Source organism: Suncus etruscus, chromosome 9 (assembly GCF_024139225.1).
Source record: "Suncus etruscus isolate mSunEtr1 chromosome 9, mSunEtr1.pri.cur, whole genome shotgun sequence".
Classification (NCBI taxonomy): Eukaryota; Metazoa; Chordata; class Mammalia; order Eulipotyphla; family Soricidae; genus Suncus; species Suncus etruscus.
In genome coordinates this window covers 55179451-55200002 of record NC_064856.1, presented here as the reverse complement: position 1 = coordinate 55200002, position 20552 = coordinate 55179451, and the positions used below count along the sequence as shown (strand labels likewise).

General features: G+C 41.4%; 1 protein-coding gene and 1 pseudogene across 1 annotated transcript; both read right to left on the bottom strand.

Annotated features, from left to right (window-relative positions):
- Positions 1-16242, bottom strand: part of LOC126018277 (outer mitochondrial transmembrane helix translocase-like) — a 75787-nt pseudogene extending 59545 nt beyond the window's left edge.
- A 2338-nt stretch (positions 16243-18580) lies between these two features.
- Positions 18581-19522, bottom strand: LOC126018504 (olfactory receptor 688-like). The gene has a single exon (XM_049780634.1). The coding sequence runs from the start codon at positions 19517-19519 to the stop codon at positions 18581-18583; it is 939 nt and encodes a 312-aa protein (XP_049636591.1). The 5' UTR covers positions 19520-19522.
- Between the last annotated feature and the right edge of the window lie 1030 nt (positions 19523-20552).

Genomic DNA, 20552 nt, shown 5'->3' with positions numbered 1-20552 from the left:
CCTTGTTTCCCCCTCTAATTGGAGGGGCAGGACTAGCTAGTTCAAGTTATGTGGTTTTGTTTGAAGGAGAGAAAAGTAATAAACTGGGGTAAAAGTCTAATACGCCGAAAATAAGCGGAATTCTTCCAGAGGCTCTCAACATCGGTTTGAGAAATGAAGGAGAGAAAAAAGGTGAAACATTCCACCAGTACAAAAAGAAGTATCAAATATCCCGTGAGAACTCCAACAATACACACAAGCACCAAAAAAAAAAAAAAAAAAAAACCCACAAAAACAAACACAAAACAAAACAAGCAAACAAACAAACAAAAAAAATGCTATGGTCTTGATATAGGAAACATGGCATAGCATACAAAGGAAGAACAGAAAGGAAGAGAAAGAATAAGTATAACTGGGGACAACTTCAATTATCACACCCAAACAGAGAAATTGACCAAAAAATAGATAGGTAAATAAAAATAGTAATAATAAATGAAAATAAAATAATATATATATAAAAAAATAAATAATGTTTTGTGCTTTTTGTTTTTTTCCCTCCTGCCCAGGCACAGTAAATATTAGGGTCATTCGAAAAGGAATTCACTTGGCCTAAGAGATATGGGGTTTCTCCGCCCTTGGAGTGTATTGTCATGGGATCAACTATAGACTCTGTTCAGAATCATTTACTCTCCCGGTGGTGCTTTTGTGGTGTTTGTAAGACCTCTGCTCTGTCCTGGGTGATACTATCAGGCCTCTGTGTCTAGGGATCTCAGTATCTGCACAGATCCTGCGGTGGGAGTTATGATGAAGTCAGTCTTTGTGGTTCTAGAAGTTCTGTTCCATCAGTGTCATTTTAATTCATCTTCTGTGGTTGGTGATCTTGGTCTTTGCACTGAAGCTAGGATGGCACCTAGGACAGTGTCTTTCTTTGTGCTTCCAGAAGCCCCATTCCGTTACAATGGTCTCTGCCAGACCTTTGAAACTGGGGATCATGTTCATTGTGCAGATCGTAGTTCAAACCCTAGGTTAGGGCTTTTTTATTGGTCCCCGTCTGGTCATGGTTCTAGCAGCAGTCATCTGTAACTCGAAATCTTGGCTTTTGGGCCTTCCAAAGGGTGACAAGTCTTCTGCTTTTGTCTTGTCATTAGCTAGAAAGGTAGGATAACCTTCACTTAGGTCAAGTTGTTCCCATTTTCTTCGTTGTCAGGATGTCATATTAGAGCTGGCATTTGTTGGTGACCTAGCAGTATTGCAGCTGTCCCGGATGGGATTTGTTTCCTGTAGCAGTTGTGAAGAACTGTGCCATTCCTGTGTCTGGGATCCAGGGTTCAAGGCTGGATTGATGGTATCTAAACACCTGAGGTCTAAGTTAATTCCACATGACATATTTTCAAGGTAGGAGATATCCCTCTATTGTAAACAACTATGAGTTCCTATCTCTAATAGATAAGAGCTCTCTTTTTTTTAATGTATATATATATATATATATGTAAGAATTCCCCTTTATTTTAGTGTGCCTTTGCAGGGGGAAATGGTGCTACCTTATATTGTTGGTGCATTTGGGGGTGGTCAAAAGGGGAAAACAGAAACAGGTTACATACCCAAAAAAAGATGAAAAAATAATAAATAGAAAAAAAATAGGTAACAAAAATGTATGTGCTTACATATGTATATGTAGGCCAGATTTTTTTTTAAATGAGGTAGCAAAGTATTTAAAGGGCCAAAGTGATGCATATGACTATCTTACATTTGGGGAAAAGCAGGTAAAGAGGTGGTGTGATACAGTTCTTATGCTTATGTTGGAAATACAGGTTTTCCCATTGTCTTTTGGGTTTTTCTTGTGGTGTGTGGGTCCCCAGGCATCTTTCCATCCCATCCCCAGATCTTCTTCAGAGTGGCAAAAGATTTGTGGCAGGGAGGTCCTGGAAGGGTTCTTGCATTGAGGGTACTTTTAGACCTAAGTCTGGTTTCAGGTAACAGTCCATGTTAGGGGGAGTTGGTGGGGAGGGCTGCGCAGCATGGATCCGCAGGGGAGTTGGCTGCCTTTTCTTGCAGGAGACAAGGTGTGGGTTTGACTGGGTGTCCTCTCGACTAGGTGCTGGGTAGTGGTTCGTTGGGGTAGGAGGTCAATCTTGATGCCTAATAGATTAAGGACTGAGGGTGGAGAGTTTTAATATGGCGGGAGGTCCGTATGGGATTGAGAGGTGAAGGGATAGTTGGATTTCCAAAGGGGGAAAAGGGGAAGGTATATGGAAGGGGTAGGAAGGGAGAAAAGAAAAAATACTTTAGAAAGAAAGGGAGAAGAGAAAAGGAAAAAAGTAAAGAGAAGAGTAGAAAAGAGAGAGAAAAAGAAAAAAAAGAAGAGAAAAAATAAAAAAGAAAGTAGTGAGAAGAGAGGAGAGAATAGCAGGGGAATGCTAGTTTGCTTGAATGTGTTCACAGAATAGAGCCTGTAGTTTAAGTCTGTACGTCTCAGTTACTGCTTTGGTGGTCTGACTGGTCACGTGCTTCAGTTCCTAAAAGAAGGTGTAACCTAGAGATAAAGTGTATGTTAAAGAGTTTTCTCGGGGCCATCTCATAGTGCTAGCTAGGTATGGTATCTCGTGTGGTATCCCGCGTTGCCATCTTAGTTTATCCGCCATTTGTATTCAAGGATGCCTGTGGATATAAAAGCTGAGAGGTTATTTTAAATATTATAAGATAAAGACATTAAAATGTAGTGTTATGGGATGATTCCATTGCAGACAGTGATTTCCCGTGGTGTTCTTTACCTGTGCTCCTGAATACTATCTCTAAGTGATTGTTGTGGGCCTTTGTCGTGGAAGGTTGATTACATACCTGTTCTCTCTACGGTGCAGTTTCTGGTGTTGCTGCTTTCTTTGTGGAATAATGTGTAGTCAAGAGTTTGCGTTGTTCCTTTTTCAAGTACTTTGGGGACTGCTCCTGAGTATATGTTGACTATTGCAGTGTTTAGAGTTTCTACCCTGTTAAACCATGTTATTTGATTGTTGAGTATCAGTTATGTACAAGATGTGTGTTCTGGGTGCTTCAGAATAGTGCTACCATTCTGTGTTTCTCTTTTGTCTTCTGACTTACTTTGTTTAATATAATATGATCTAGGTCCATCCATGTTGCTGCAAAGTCTGTGATTGTATCATTTCTGACTGCCATGTAATATTCCATTGTGTATATATACCACATCTTAATGATCCATTCATCTGTTGTTGGACATCGAGGTTGGTTCCAAGACTTGGCTATTACACTGAGTGCTGCGATAAATAGTGGGGTGCACATATATTTTGGAATGAATGTCCTTCCCACTTGGGGGTATATACCTAGGAGAGCAATTGCTGGGTCAAATGGCAGCTCAATTCTGAGTTCTTTAAGTACTCTCCAGACTGTTCTCCATAGGTGTTGGACAAGGGGGCATTCCCACCAGCAGTGTATGAGAGTTCCTTTCATACCGCATCCCCACCAACAGAAATTGTTCCCATTATTTTTAATGTGAGCCATCCTCACTGGTGTCAGGTGGTATCTCATTGTTGTCTTGATTTGGATCTCTCTGATGATGAGTGAAGGTGAGCATGTTTTCATGTGTTTGTTGGCCATCCTTTTGTCTTCCTCAGAGAAGTGTCTATTCATTTCATCTCCCCATTTTTTTATGGCTTTATTTGGTTTTGGGGGGCTCAGCTTTCTGAGTGCTTTGTATGTTCTAGATATCAGCCCTTTATCTGATATGTCGAGTGAAAAGATTTTTTCCCATTCTGTTAACTGTCTTCTTGCTTTAAGTAGGGTTTCTTTCGCCATGCAGAAGCTTTTTAGTTTGATGTAGTCCCATTTGTTTACGTTTGTTGCTAAAGTTCTTCCCAATGGTGCTCCATTCTCGAAGACCTTTTTGATATATAGGTCTTCGAGTGTTCTGCCTATTTTATTCTCAATAAACTTTATAGATTCGGGTCTGATTTCAAGGTCTTTGATCCATTTTGAGTTGACTTTTGTATAAGGGGTGAGGTATGGGTTGATTTTCACTTTTGTACATGTGGTTTTCCAGTTGTACCAACACCATTCGTTGAATAGACTTTCTTTGTTCCATTTCAGGTTCTTGCCTCTGTATTCAAATATTAGTTGGCTGTATATCTGGGGGTTTATGTCAGGGAATTCTGTTCTGACCCACTGGTCTGAGGTCCTGTCTCTGTTCCAGTACCATGCTGTTTTGATTACTATGGCTTTATAGTATAGTTTCAAGTTAGGTAAGGAGATGCCACCCAGCTTCTTGTTTTTCAGTATTTGTTTGGCTATCCTGGGTCTTTTGTGGTTCCAGATGAATTTTGTGATTGATTGTTCTATTTCTTTAAAGAATGGTGTCTGGATTTGGATAGGGATTGCATTAAATCTATATAGAAGTTTGGGTAGGATAGTCATTTTGACTATGTTAATTCTACCTATCCATGAGCATGGGATGTTCTTCCATTTCTTTAGATCTTCTTCAATTTCTTTCTGAAGTGTTTTGAAGTTTTCCTGGTATAGGTCTTTCACTTCCCTTGTAAGGTTGATTCCTAGGTACCTGATATTTTTTGATACTATTTTAAATGGAATTGTATTTTTAATCTCTCTCTCCTCGACTTCGTGATTTGTATATAGAAACACTACTGTCTTTTGTGTGTTGACTTTGTATCCAGCCACTTTGCTGTATTGGTTAATTGTTTCTAGGAGTTTTACTGTGGACTGTTTAGGGTTTTCAATGTAAATCATCATATCGTCTGCAAATAGAGATAGTTTGTGTTCCTCTTTCCCAATTTGGATTCCTTTGATTCCCTTCTCTTGTCGGATTGCTATTGCTAGGACTTCTAAGGTTATATTGAATAAGAGTGGAGAGAGTGGACAGCCTTGCCTAGTTCCTGACCTTAGTGGGAATGCTTCTAGTTTCTCACCATTAAGAATAATGTTGGCTGTCGGTTTTTCATAGATAGCTGTAACTATCTTGAGGAAAGTTCCTTCTAACCCTATTTTGCTGAGTGTCTTTAACATGAAAGGATGTTGGATTTTGTCAAACGCCTTCTCTGCATCGATTGATATGATCATGTGGTTTTTGTCTTTCATGTTGTTGATGTGATGTATCAAATTGATTGATTTGCGTATGTTGAACCAACCTTGCATTCCTGGTATGAATCCCACTTGGTCGTGATGTATGATCTTTTTGATGAAGTGTTGGATTCGGTTTGCTAAGATTTTGTTAAGTATCTTTGCATCTATGTTCATTAGTGAGATTGGTCTGTAGTTTTCTTTTTTGGTGGTGTCTTTGCCTTCTTTGGGAATGAGTGTGATATTAGCCTCATAAAAGGAGTTGGGGAGGATTCCTGTTTTTTCTATGGTTTGGAAAAGCTTATGGAAAAGTGGTAGTAAGTCTTCTTGAAATGTTTGGTAGAATTCACCTGTAAATCCATCTGGGCCTGGGCTTTTGTTCTTAGTGATCTGAAAGGGTACTTCTAATGATCCTTACCTTTGTGATCTTATGTAGGTTGGCTTTGAATCCTAAGACATGGTCTATTCTGGAGAAGGTTCCATGTGGGTTTGAGAAGAATGTGTATTCTGCTTTCTGGGGATGGAGGGCTCTATATAAGTCTATTAGCCCCAATTCTTCTAGTTTTTCATTTAGGGCTCTTATTTCTTTGCTATTTTTCTGTTTGGTGGATCTGTCCAGTGGTGATAGTGGAGTATTTAGGTCCCCTACTATTATCACATTTCCCTTCATGTGTTTCTCCAGATTGGCCAGTAGTTGTCTCACATATTTTGCTGACTCTACTTTGGGTGCATAGATATTGACCAGGGTTAGTGTTTCTTGGTCTAATGTTCCCCTGATCAGTAAGTAGTGACCCTCTTTATCTCTGATCACTTTCTTGAGGTTGAATGCAATTTGGTCTGATATAAGAATGGCTGTCCCTGCTCTTTTTTGTTTTCCATTGGCCTGAATAATTACTTTCCATCCTTTGATTCTAAGCCTATGCTTGTCCTGCAGCTGTAGGTGTGTTTCTTGTAGACAGCAGAAGTCTGGTTTATTTTTCCTAATCCAGTTCTCTACTATGTGTCTTTTAATTGGAGAGTTTAGTCCATTAACGTTTAGGGAAATTATTGAGAGAGAGGACTGTTGTGCAGTTGTGTTGTGTAGGGTGGCTTTTGTTACAATCGGGGGTTTGGATTATGTAGTTCATCTCTGAGTAGGTCATTTAGGATCGATTTTGTTTGCACAAATAGCTCTAGTTCGGTCTTGTTTGAAAATGTTTTTAGTCTGTCCTCCCATATGAATGATAATTTTGCTGGGTATTGGACTCTAGGTTGGAAGTTTTTTTCATTCAGTCGTTTAAATATGTCATTCCACTGTCTTCTTGCTTGAATTATTTCGACTGGCAGATCTGGTTTGATTCTTATGTCCCTACCTTTGTACTTGAGGTTTTTTTCTCTCTTATTGCCTTAAGAAGTTCCTCTTTCTCTTTGTTTTTTGCCATTTGAATTACTATATGTCTTGGTGTCAATTTATTAGGATCTATTTTATTAGGGACTCTCTTGATTTCCTGGATTTGGCCTGAAGTTTCATTCCAGAGGGTGGGGAAGTTCTCTGCTATTATCTCTCTGACTACTTGTTCTTCCCCTTTCCCTATTTCCTCCCCTTCTGGTATACCCACGATTCTTAGATTGTTTCTTTTGTCCTTGTTCATTAGGTACTGGACTTTTCCTTCCAGTGCTTTGCCTTTTATTTCTTTGTTGGTTTCTTGGTCATTTTTTGTTTGCAGTTTTCCTTCGAGTTCTTCAATGTGTTTCTCCAACTCTGTGTTTCTGCTAGTAAGGCTTGTTACTTTGTCTGTTAATTCCTTCACTTCTTTTTGTATGGACTCTCTCATGGTCTTTAACATTTCTTCTTTAATTTGGCTGATTCGTTCCTCCATAGATATCTTATACTCGTTAGTTAAGGTTTCTCTCATTTCTTTTATTAATTCTTGTGTTTCCTTCCTCATTGCTGCTTTTAGGTCACCTTCCCATGTATCTGTGCATTTTGGCGGACTTGGAAACTTGTTACGGTTTGTCTCTGTGTCATCAGATCTTAGGGATCTCTTTGATTTACCCATAATTCTTTGGTTTATTGGTGTGTTTTGGAGTGCTGTTCCTTCCAGTTTCAGCCTGTTTCTATCCCCTGTGGTGTGGGAATGGGTCCCCTCCCTGAGGGTGGATCTAGTGGTACTATTGGGTGGGCTTGCTGCGGTTTGGCTCCTCCTGTGGTCTTTCTGTGGCCTGATTCGTTGCTTTGCCCTATTGTTGTCAGCTGGTGGTGGTAGGTAGGAGATATCCGCCTGGGGGCGGGGCACGTTTGAACGGTTGGCGTGGGTGGGCGTAGCTTCCCTACCTTCCCAGGGGCAATGGAGACCCAGCAGGAGCGGGGTGGTCTTCCGTAGTTTCCTTACCTTTCCGGAGGCAAGGGGAGCCCGGCAGAAGCAGGGCGGCCCTCCACGCGGTCGGCGGAGTCACCCGACCCTCCCAGGGGCAAGGGGAGCCCGGCAGAAGCAGGGCGGCCGTCCACGCGGTCGGCGGAGTCTCCTTACCCTCCCAGGGGCAAGGGGAGCCCGGCAGGAGCAGGGCAGCCGTTCACGCAGTCGGCGGAGGTTCCCTACCTTCCCGGAGGCAAGGGGAGCCCGGCAGAAGCAGGGCGGCCATCCACGTGGTCGGCGGAGTCTCCCGACCCTCCAAGGGGAAGAGGAGCCCGGCAGAAGCAGGGCAGCTGTCCGCGCGGTCGGCGGAGTCTCCCGACCCTCCCAGGGGCAAGGGGAGCCCGGCAGAAGCAGGGCGGCCGTCCGCGCGGTCGGCGGAATCTTCCAACCCTCCCAGGGGCAAGGGGAGCCCGGCAGAAGCAGGGCGGCCGTCCACGCGGTCGGCGGAGTCTCCTTACCCTCCCAGGGGCAAGGGGAGCCCGGCAGGAGCAGGGCAGCCGTTCACACAGTCGGCGGAGGTTCCCTACCTTCCCAGAGGCAAGGGGAGCCCGGCAGAAGCAGGGCAGCCGTCCACGCGGTCGGCGGAGTCTCCCGACCCTCCCAGGGGCAAGTGGAGCCCAGTAGGAGCAGGGCAGCCGTTCACGCAGTCGGGCGGAGGTTCCCTGCCTTCCCGGAGGCAAGGGGAGCCCGGCAGGAGCAGGGCAGCCGTACACGCAGTCGGCGGAGGTTCCCTACCTTCCCGGAGGCAAGGGGAGCCCGGCAGAAGCAGGGCGGCCGTCCACGTGGTCGGCGGAGTCTCCCGACCCTCCCAGGGGCAAGGGGAGCCCGGCAGAAGCAGGGCAGCTGTCCGCGCGGTCGGCGGAGTCTCCCGACCCTCCCAGGGGCAAGGGGAGCCCGGCAGAAGCAGGGCGGCCGTCCGCGCGGTCGGCGGAATCTTCCAACCCTCCCAGGGGCAAGGGGAGCCCGGCAGAAGCAGGGCGGCCGTCCACGCGGTCGGCGGAGTCTCCTTACCCTCCCAGGGGCAAGGGGAGCCCGGCAGGAGCAGGGCAGCCGTTCACACAGTCGGCGGAGGTTCCCTACCTTCCCAGAGGCAAGGGGAGCCCGGCAGAAGCAGGGCAGCCGTCCACGCGGTCGGCGGAGTCTCCCGACCCTCCCAGGGGCAAGTGGAGCCCAGTAGGAGCAGGGCAGCCGTTCACGCAGTCGGGCGGATGTTCCCTGCCTTCCCGGAGGCAAGGGGAGCCCGGCAGGAGCAGGGCAGCCGTACACGCAGTCGGCGGAGGTTCCCTACCTTCCCGGAGGCAAGGGGAGCCCGGCAGAAGCAGGGCAGCCGTCCACGTGGTCGGCGGAGTCTCCCGACCCTCCCAGGGGCAAGGGGAGCCCGGCAGAAGCAGGGCAGCTGTCCGCGCGGTCGGCGGAGTCTCCCGACCCTCCCAGGGGCAAGGGGAGCCCGGCAGAAGCAGGGCGGCCGTCCACGCGGTCGGCGGAGTCTCCTTACCCTCCCAGGGGCAAGGGGAGCCCGGCAGGAGCAGGGCAGCCGTTCACACAGTCGGCGGAGGTTCCCTACCTTCCCAGAGGCAAGGGGAGCCCGGCAGAAGCAGGGCAGCCGTCCACGCGGTCGGCGGAGTCTCCCGACCCTCCCAGGGGCAAGTGGAGCCCAGTAGGAGCAGGGCAGCCGTTCACGCAGTCGGGCGGAGGTTCCCTGCCTTCCCGGAGGCAAGGGGAGCCCGGCAGGAGCAGGGCAGCCGTACACGCAGTCGGCGGAGTCTCCTTACCCTCCCAGGGGCAAGGGGAGCCCGGCAGGAGCAGGGCAGCCGTTCACACAGTCGGCGGAGGTTCCCTACCTTCCCGGAGGCAAGGGGAGCCCGGCAGAAGCAGGGCGGCCGTCCACGTGGTCGGCGGAGTCTCCCGACCCTCCCAAGGGCAAGGGGAGCCCGGCAGAAGCAGGGTAGCCGTCCACGCGGTCGGCGGAGTCTCCTGACCCTCTCAGGGGAAAGGGGAGCCTGGCAGAAGCAGGGCAGCTGTCCGCGCGGTCGGCGGAGTCTCCCGACCCTCCCAGGGGCAGGGGGAGCCCGGCAGGAGCAGGGCAGCCGTTCACACAGTCGGCGGAGGTTCCCTACCTTCCCAGAGGCAAGGGGAGCCCGGCAGAAGCAGGGCAGCCGTCCACGTGGTCGGCGGAGTCTCCCCTAATTTTTATAATTTTTAAATTTATGATTAGAGATATTTTGTTTGAGTATAGCACGTGATGAGTGATAATCACCACTATTTGTTCTTGCTTTGGATTATTTTACCAGTGGGTCAGGAATTTGCCTTGCATGTGATCATCCCAGGTTAGACCCCTGGCATCCCATATTGTCCCCTGAACACTCTGCAAGGAATGTTTTATGAGTACAGAACCAGGAGTAACACTTTAGTACAGCTAGGTCTGGCCCCAAAACAAAAAACATAAAATATTCAAGATTAGACCAGAATTAGTAAAATACATTGAGAAATATACCACCACTACTCTTAATAATTTAGACCTCAGAGTTTTTCTCATGTGATTTCATTTCATTGACAAAAACAACAAAATAAAACAAGGACTAATAAAAGTAAAACATTTTTACATAGCAAAAGAAATGAAGGCTAACATTAAAAGACATATTACTAAGTGGGGAAAATAGTTAGACATGTCTCTACATGAATTTACCTAAAATTTCTTTCATGTAAAGTAAATTATTAAATTGTTTCTGTTAGAAAATAAATGAGCACAAACAATATATAGTACATAATAGAACTGGATACGAATTTCTAACTCAAATTTATCAGACTTTTGGAATCTCAGAACTCTGAATTAAATGCCTTTTTTAAAAACTGCAAGCTCCAGTAAAAATTAAATGTCACCACTCTGGCCCATATCTGGCCCATAGTACTTACTCTATTCATATTAATAATAATCTTTTGTGCTTCATCTCAAAGATTTCTGAGGAACTGAAGAAATCTGGAAAGCTGAAAAATTTTCTTTATATCAAGTTACTAAATTCTGAACTACTTTTTCTGCTTCATTACAGTCATTCCTCTTTCCTCTAAATTTTTCCTGATGGCATCACAAATAATTATACAAATGCCAAATTAACTGTATAGCTCCCATAACCAAGATATTAATATTAACACATATGGCCACATTAAATTTTAAATTATCTCTAGTCATCAACATCTTTTTTAGAGTTGCTATATCTCTTTTAATTCTAATATTGAGGGTTGGTACCGTATTTGCTGGCATATAAGGTGACTAGGCGTATAAGATACCCCCTAATTTTGCAGTTAAAACATATTATGTCTTAGGCCTATATTCGCTGTATCAGACAGAATGTTCCTGTGTTGCAACTGTATGTACCACAGTAAGCCAATCACAACAAGCAAAGGTTCAAAGGGTATACTGTAATAGACTTCATCTCTGACTCTGGCCAATCTAAGCAGGCTTTGACAGTGCAGATTCGGTCCAGAACGTTGTCTAGTTTGCACGCATAAAAAGCCTGCTTGGATTGGCTGAGTTAGAGAGACGGTCAGAGCAGCCGTGCAGTGATTGGTGCAGTATCGCGTTGGAAAATTCGTTTTGTGGCAATATTCAGACAATTTTCGTTTAGCAGCATATTGAAACATTTTTCGGGATATACTTGGCGTATAAGATGACCCCTGATTTTCGGCTGACTTGTTCTATTTTTTTTTTCAAAAGTCGCCTTATACGCCGGAAAATACGGTATTCGTTAAGCTCCATTTTTCTACATTTTACCCATAAGTGACATGTCTCTTTAAATATATTTACTAAGTCCTATGCTTTGACCTCTACCTTTTGTATTAATAATTTACAATTCTATATCTTTAAATCTAAATCTTCAAATTTTACCAAACTTTTTCCTCCAAGAACTCTGTAACCTATTTGTGCTTACAAATTCCATAAACTCAACATATGGAAATGTCATCTCAACTTCTACACCACACACCAAATCTTTCAAAATTTTCATTTGTCTTATAAAATTTACTTAGTCCTTTACTAAGGAAGAAATAATACAATTTTAGAATTCCTGTCTTCTGTTAGGTTACTTAGTTTTATCTCTGTATTTTTAATATTACTTCTTTTATAAATCTCAGAGTAAACTGAGAGACTTTTAATTACACAGTCTCTTATCATTTGAACTATTGAAATATGTAGTCCTATAGGCCAATAATTGTTTACTTTGTTTTTTTTTTTCTCTTATTTTTTTCATTTGTATGTGAAAGAAACAGGAAAGAAGATGTAAATTTAAAATTGAATCAATATTTTTAATACTAAAAGGACATGTAGAATGTATATAAAATTCACTTAGCCTAAGAGATATGGGGTTTCTCTGTCCTTGGAGCATACTGTCATGGGATCAACTCTAGACTTTGCTCATGATCAGGATCCTTTACTTTCCCTATGGTGTTTTTTTTTTTTTTTTTTTTTTGGTGTGTGGAAGACTTCTGCTCTATGTTTAGAGATCTCAGTATCTGCACAGATCCTGAGGTGGGACTTATGATGAAGTCAGTCTTTGTGGTTCTAGAGGTTCTGTTACCTCAGTGTCATTTTAATCCATCTTCTGTGGTTGGTGATCTTGGTCTTTGCACTGAACCTAGGGTGGCACCTAGGATAGCGTCTTTCTTTGTGCTTTCAGAAACCCCATTCCGTTACAATTGTCTCTGCCGGACCTTTGGGACTGGGGATCATGATTATTGTGCAGGTCATAGTTCAAGCCCTAAACTAGGGCTTTTTTATTGGTCCCAAGATGTATACAGTCTGGTCGTGGTTCTTGCAGCCAGTCATCTGCAAATCCCGATCTTGGTTTTTGGACTAACCAAAAGGTGCCAAGACTTCTGGTTTTGTCTTGTCGTTAGTTGGTAAGGTAGGCTAATCTGCTCTAAGGTCAAGATGTTCGCATTTTCCTCGTTGTCAGGATAACATGTTAGAGCTGGGCCTTGTTGTTAGTCCTGCCGTATCAAGGCTGTCCCGGATAAAGTTTGTTTCTTGCAGCTGTTGTGAAGAGCTGTGCCGTTTCTATGTCGGGGTTCAAGGGTTCAAGGCTGAATGAATGGTATCCAATCACCTGAGGTCTAAGTTGATTCCACATGACATATTTTCAAGGCAGGAGATATCCCCATATTATAAACAACTATGAGTTCCTATCTCTAGTAGATAGGAGCTCTTTTTTTTTTTATATGTAATATTTCCCCTTAACTTAGTGTGCCTTTGCAGGGGGAAGTAGTAAACTAATGAAGTTGTTTTGCAGCTAGGAATGTGGACTTAAGACTCAGGAATTCAATTAATGTGGTTTTTCTGTTCAGGGTTATGCTGCTAGCTGTCCAGAAGTATGAGATAGAGGAGGCCGTGCCAGCACTCACTTCAATAAAGTCCTGATGATTTCAGCCCAAATATTAGCATACCTCAAGTTTGGTGTTACTGCAGAGAGTCATAGAGGAGTGGTAAAGCAGGGCCAGAGACAAAGTGGCAAAAATAGGTGATAAGTGTAGTAGACATCACTTCAGTAGGGATGTGGGGGTTGGCCTTCCCTCTCCTCCCTAGATTGCCAACTTTCAGCTGCATTTCCTGTAAATCCATGATTTTTCATCACTTGGCTTATATCTTTTTAGAGAGCAGAGAGAGTCTGTGGAGCTGGCCAAGTACAAATATGGTGACTGCAGCTTAAATCCATTATTAACAGTGATTCCAGATACTGTTATAGAAATATTGACAGATTCTAAACAGTAGTAGTAAATGATAGATTGATAGATCAAATTGCCCATTTGTCTTTACTTCAGTGTTTGAATTATGTGCCTGAGATCCTTTGACATTAAATGTAGAAAATTCAAGTTTAACGAATAAATAATGAATTTTTACCTAAAACATTCATTAAGTAGAGTGGAAGTTTGCTATTTCTAATGCTTTATATACAAAGTCTTCCAGTGGTAATATGCATAAATGATGGACAAAACATAGAAGACTTTAATTACTACCAAATATAAGACTAAAATCTGAGCATGAAATAAAACTCAAAGATTTTTCCTCACTCCAACATGAAAAGACAACTCAAAAACACTTTATAATTTCATACAAAAGAACTATAAAATTAACAAATCAGAAGCAATTCCAAAACAGAATGGTAGTTACCAGAAAGGATACAGATGAGAGGTGGATAAAATAAGCAAAAATGGCCTCCTGGGTGAATTGGGTTTGGTGTTTCTGCTGCTGCTTTTCCTGCTTGGGGGTTAACAATTAAGATGGTATATGCTGAAGCCTTTTCTAGTTTTTTTGAGTCAGAATGAAGTTGTTGGTTTTATTTTATGTGATGATATCTAGTGCAAAAATATACTTTACAATCAAGTGGAATTGATCCAACCAGAAAGCAAAAATTAGAAGCTCAGAAACAGGATTCTGGGATTCATGTAGGGTGCCATGGATTGAACTTGGCTTAGTCTCTTGGAAGACAGAAAAGTTAATGAAGACATTTTATTCTTTTGTTCAACTTTATCTGTTTAAATACATAAGTGATGGGGTCAGAGCAGTGGCACAAGCAGTAGGGCATTTGCCTTGCATGTACTGACCTAGGACGGGCAGCAGTTCGATACCCCGGCATTCTATATGATCCCCCAAGCCAGGAGTGATTTCTGAGCACATAGCCAGTAGTAACCCCTGAGCATCACTGGGTGTGGCCTCAAAACAAAAATAAATAAATACATAAATATATAAATACATAAGTGGGGGCTGGAGCAGTGGTGCAGGAGGGGGGCATTTGCCTTGCGTGCCAGCCTAGGTTGGACGCAGTTCAATCCCTTGATGTTCCATATGGTCCCACAAGCCAGGAGCGATTTCGAGCGCATAGTCAGGAGTAACCCATGAACATCACCAGGTGTGGCCAAAAAACAATAAATAAATAAATACATAAGTGATGGCCTCAAATATAAAGAAAAGCTAATATATGCATTTATAACACAAGTAACTGATTCAACGTAACAAAACATGAAAGAGACTTCAAACCTACTGGCACTATGGGAGAGAATTCTAACTAATTTTAGCAGATACACCACTTTAAATAGGGTTAGTATAACTCCTCATTGCTTAAATACAAAGCAATAGTTTTACAAATGCCTCTGTTAAGAAATGGGGGAGGCACCGAAACATTTTGAAAACCAAAATTATACTTTGCAAAAGTCTTTCTTGATATGTGAACTCAAGTGTCTAGTTGTTAGAACTTTGTAAAATTAAATTGATGTCACTAATAGAAGATTCTTCTGCAGATATGGGACTCTTGTTCCTCAAAATACCACATGTTGAAAAAATGCTCAGAATCACTTATCATTAGCAAAATCCACATCAAGACAAGAATGAGGTATCTCACACCAGTAAAAGTGGTATGTATCAAAAATACTGGAAAAGATCTGTGTTGGTGAAAATGTGGTGGAAAAGTGTCCACTGCTGCTGGAAGTGTCATTTGGTTCAACCCCTATGAAAAACAGTATAATATTCTATTGTGTGAATGTACTATAGTTTCTTTGGCCCAGTCATACGGTGTCGGGCATTTGGGTTGTTTCCAGATTCTGTCTATTGTAAATAGCACTGCAATGAATATAGGTGTGCAGAAGGCATTTTTGTGTTATGCTTTTTAATCTTAGGGTATATTCCTAGGTCCTGGGAAACTTCTAACAAATCCATGTATCTATCCACATTTTTATTTTTCAAGATAAGTTTGAGGACTGTTTCTCATTGCTTTAGGAGCCAGCTGTTTGATATAAAATCTTGTGGGCATCCTTCTTATAATTGCTGAGTAATCCTGAGGATGGTTAGTAGCTCCCATCACTCTGTCCTGGCAGATATGATTTGTATCCATCCTATCCCAGAACTCATAAATTGAGCTTTCATCATGGCTGTGGCTTCATGGTCAGAATGTAAAATTGAAGAGTTAGTTTCATCTATAAAAATTATGGAAGGCTGCAACTTTATGGCAAGGGAGAACATAGCAATGGCTATCTTCTGTGATTCTCTGTACCACTTATGGTACAGTGTTCAAGGCTGAAGGTTAATAAATTGACAACCTGCTTCTTTGGTGGTAGCATTGACAATCAAAGTTTTACCACAGATCCATAGAAAGAAAACCTTTGGAGGCTGCAAAAGCCTGTTTCAAAAAGTGCTTTTTTTTTTTTTGTTTGTTTTGTTTTTTTTTGGTTTTTTTGGGTCACACCCGGCAGTGCTCAGGGGTTATTCCTGGCTCCAGGCTCAGAAATTGCTCCTGGCAGGCACGGGGGACCATATGGGACACCGGGATTCGAACCGATGACCTCCTGCATGAAAGGCAAACGCCTTACCTCCATGCTATCTCTCCGGCCCCAAAAAGTGCTTCTTTTTATTAGGTAAAATTACTGTGTCTTTCAGATCTGTAATAACATCATCTAAACCTGCACTATCACTCCAAGTAACATGCTTGTTAAGAGAGTCTACCAGATGGGCAGCAATACTCATTTTATATTCTAAAAGCTTAACATTTTTCACACCAATTTGCTTCATTAATTTTTCTGCCTTTCAAGAGACTAAGCCAAGTTCAATCCATGGCACTACATATGAATCCCAGAACCCATTAAGAGTTATCCCTGTTTCTGAGCTTCTACTTTTTGCTTTCTGGTTGGATCAGTTCCACTTGATTGTAAAGTATGTTACTGCACTAAATATCATCAAACAAAAAATAAAACCAACAACTTTAATCTGACTCAAAAAACTAGAAAAGGCTTTATCATAAACCATCTTGATTGTTAACCCCTGAGCAGGAAAAGCAGCAGCAGAAACACCAAACCCAGTTCACTCTGGAGGCCATTTTTGCTTATTTTATCCACCTCTCATCTGTATCCTTTCTGGTCCTACCATTCTGTTTTAGAATTACCTCTGATTTGTTGATTTTTATAGTTCTTTGTATGAAATTATAAAGTATTATTTCGAGTTATCTTTTATTTTATTTTATTTTATTTATTTATGCATATTACCACTGGAAGACTTTGTATATAAACCATTAGAAATAGTACATTTCCACTCTACTTAATGAATGTTTTAGATAAAATTTCAGTATTTATTCGTTAAACTTGAATTTTCTACATTTAATGTCAAAGGATCTGAGGCACATAATTCAAATACTGAAGTAAAGACAAATGGGCAATTTGATCTATCAATCTATCATTTACTACTACCGTTTAGAATCTGTCAATATTTCTATAACAGTATCTGGAATCACAGTTAAACATGGATTTAAGCTGCAGTCACCATATTTGCACTGGGCCAAGGTTTTCTAAAATCTCATATTTTGAAATAATTTTTTGTTTGTTTTTGTTTTTGGGCCACACCCGTTTGACACTCAGGGGTTACTCCTGGCTATGCTCTCAGTAGTTGCTCCTGGCTTTGGGGGACCATATGGGACGCAGGGGGATCAAACCGTGGTCTGTCCTAAGCTAGCACTTGCAAGGTAGATACCTTACCTCTAGCGCCATATCTCCACATCGCCCCTTGAAATCATTTCTAATGTGAAGGGTATTATATTTGGTAGTTATCTGGGACTATGACCACTTCAGGTTGTGTTTTGAGATTAGTGTTTGGAGGCTATCAGGTCAGATCTGTGTAGTGTTAAGTAGCTACCAAATAATGCTTGGTGGTGTTTGAGGCCATGCAATACTGGATAATGGGCCCAGGATCTCATAGATGTGAGTGATTTTTTCTATCTCTTGAATTGTGCTCTGTTCCTAGTTCTTGAGTGTTTTGGGGAGAGCTATTTTTTGAATATCTTATGTGGTGTTCAGAAGATCCTGGTATTTCTCTTGATGATTCCGAACTGGAGGTACTGTGAAAAGTAGAGGATACAAAACTGTTGTAGTCCTACTGCAATAGTGGGGACTACCTATGCTACCCAGGTTGTGTTTGGGCAAATCCAGAGGCCATATCTTGCAGTGCTCAGGGATATAAGGAATTCAATCAGGGTCAGCCACATGCAAAGCACTCACCATAATCTAATCTTTGTGCTCTCCCTCTCTAATCACTTCAGTGATTTTTTTCATAGTGAATTTTCTCATATTTGGACCTACAAATTTAATAGCACAAATTTGTCCATTTTCAATTTTACTATAATGCTATGTGATAGTTGGGAAGCATATTATTGCCTTATCTACATGTGACCTGAGTCAGCATATAACCCTTGATGATCTAGTTATACTTTAGGAGTAAAATAAAATAGTTCTGCAGTGAATTTTTCCCTGTTCATATTTTCCCTCACTTGTTGATGGGGAAAGGGTTGCTTCAGAGAAAATTGGTGTCATTTGTACAATTAACTCTGAAAATATAATGATTTTATTAATCTATTAGAGAGTATAAATAATATTGAATGTCAGAAAAAGTTGCGGTATTTTATTTAGGTCAAAAGCAAATAAATTCACTTAAGTGGAAAGAATTTATAAAATGACGAAATGATACTTGTAAAATTATTGATTTATATTATAAGAGCCTACTGCAGTAATTCCAGAAGACCTAATATCTTCTCTATTTGCCATTAGACAGGAAAATATTTGTAAGGCTTTGAAATAAATTTTACTTATAAATATGTAATGTATAATTTTAGTTAATATATTGGTTTTTTATATCATTAAAATTAATTAAATAATTTACAGTGAGGTTGAATAGACAGAAAAGGCTAAAATCATATTCTGTTTATTTATTTTATATTTATTTTATTTATATTTTTGGTTTTGGGCCATCCCCAGAGTTATAAAATCATAATTCTGGAGACTGAATGCTTGGGTTCTTATCTTACTCTACAACTTTAGTTCTTTTGTATTTTAGAAAATTTTCCAACTTTCCTACTTTATTTGAAATATATTAAAAATCATTGTACCCATTTCATAAGATTTTTATGCCAGTTAAATAATTTAATATGTATTTAATATTTAGAAACTGCACTCCATTAAGCCTATGCTTTATATAATAAAGAAATTAAGATACTCTACCAATTTTGATTTATCATTTTAACTGTTAGGTTTTACACTGTACTCTTTTGTTCATTCAGAAATATCCTAGATAAGTACTCACTTCCTAGACACAGTATCACTCAACCAAACAGCTTCTGAAAACCTACCCTCAGCTCCTGTGTCCTGAGGGCATATACCATAGGGTTAAGGGCAGGAGGAATGAGACTATGCAGTACATTGAGAAAAACTGGGATTAAGGGAAATTTTCTTCTTGCTAGATGGGTTACAGATACCACAACAATAGCTGTGTAGAAAAATAATATGAGGATGATATGAGAGCTACAAGTACTCAGAGCCTTAGATGTTGCTTCAGCAGACTTTAGCTTCAGAACGGAACGAATAATAAAGACATAAGAAGTAAACACCAGACCCATGTCACTCCCAAACATAAACCAAGCCAAAAACAATTGATAAAACTTATTAATAGTGATGCTATCACAGGCTAGGCTAGTGACTCCTAAATTAGAGCAGAGGCAGTGGTCAATCTTATTTTTGGAACAGTAGTGTCTCTGAGCAGCCAATACAGGCACAGGGATGGTCAACAGGCCATTCCTTAGTATCATAGACAATGTGAACTTGATCACAAAAGCTTTTGTGACTGTGGTCGGATAACAAAGCGGACAGCAAATGGCTACATATCTATCCACAGCCATACAGAGAAAGATGCCTGACTCCATGCCCATAAAAATATGGATGGCATATATCTGAGTAAAACATGCAGAAAGGCTGATTGTCTTATCAAACCAGAAAATGGCAAGGATCTTGGGAATTATAGTAGTAGCTAAGCCAATGTCTACAAAAGCTAAGACACCAAGAAATTGATACATAGGTTGATGTAGGGCAGTGTCATGGTAGATAGTAATCAAAATTAGGAGATTTGCGCCAAGGGCCAAGAGGTAGAGTAAAGTCAGTGGCAAGGAGAGCCAGTGCTGCCACTCATGAAGGCCAGGGAATCCCAATAGAATAAACTCAGACACTTGTAACATGGAGCTATTGGTTCTACTCAGGGTGGTCTCCATATTTGTGATATCTTCTCAGCATCTACCTGTGAATGAAGGGATAAGAATATATTGTGATTAGTCACACACAGGTCTTAAATTTATTTTTAATAATTTTTTATTTAGGGAATCAAGATTTACAAAATTATTAATTTCATATAATATTTCACCACCAATCCCACTACCAGTGTCAACTCCCACCAGCAGTGTTCCCATACTCCAACTCCTACAGCTTAGAATTCTTTCCCCACTACTGCAGCTTAGAACTCATGTTTTCAGTGTTGTGTCTATGCTTTGGATATATAGCTATATCATTCTCCCATATCACCAATATAACTGAAGCCCCTACCTCAAATCCCTGTTACATTCCTTTCTATTCTTCCTTCATGCCTGATTTAATTTTTCCTTGATTATTCTCCTTATGTTCTAGAGTGATTTTGGCACCCTCCTGTTTATTACATTTTCTCATTCAGTTATTCTATATGCCATAGATAGTGATATCATCCTTTATTTGTGTTCTGGCTTGCTTATTTATTTATTTATTTTGATCATAATGGCTTATATATCTTTCACAGTAGTATTTTAGGTACATGTTAACATTAAATCAGGGGAATAACCATCACCAAATTTGTCCTCCCCCATCCCAGTTTCCTTTCTGCAATCCATATACCCCATCATCACCCACCCCCAAGCTGCTAGAGTAGGTGGTCCCCTCTTTGTCTAGCTTACTATTAGTGATCATACATCTGTTTGGTCCTGGTACCCTCCCTTGTTTCCCCCTTTATTTAAGAAGCTGAGCTAGATAAATCGAGTATGTGGTTTTGTTTGAAGGAAAGAAAAGCAATAGATTGGGGTGCAAAATAAGAAAAAACAAGTCAAATATGCTGAAATGGGCGGAGTCCTTCTAGAGGCTTTCAGCCTCAGTTTGAGAGAGGATGTGAAAAAGGTAATTGAAACACCATAACAATATAGAAAGAAATATCAAATTAAATATCCAGTGAGCACTACAGCAATAAAAACAAGCACCACACAATACTCTCGGTTCTGAAGTCAA

What these genes read in the sequence shown, in the direction of transcription:
- LOC126018504 (XM_049780634.1), bottom strand. Translation starts at nt 19,519, where the DNA reads ATGGAGACCACCCTGAGTAGAACCAATAGCTCCATGTTACAAGTGTCT.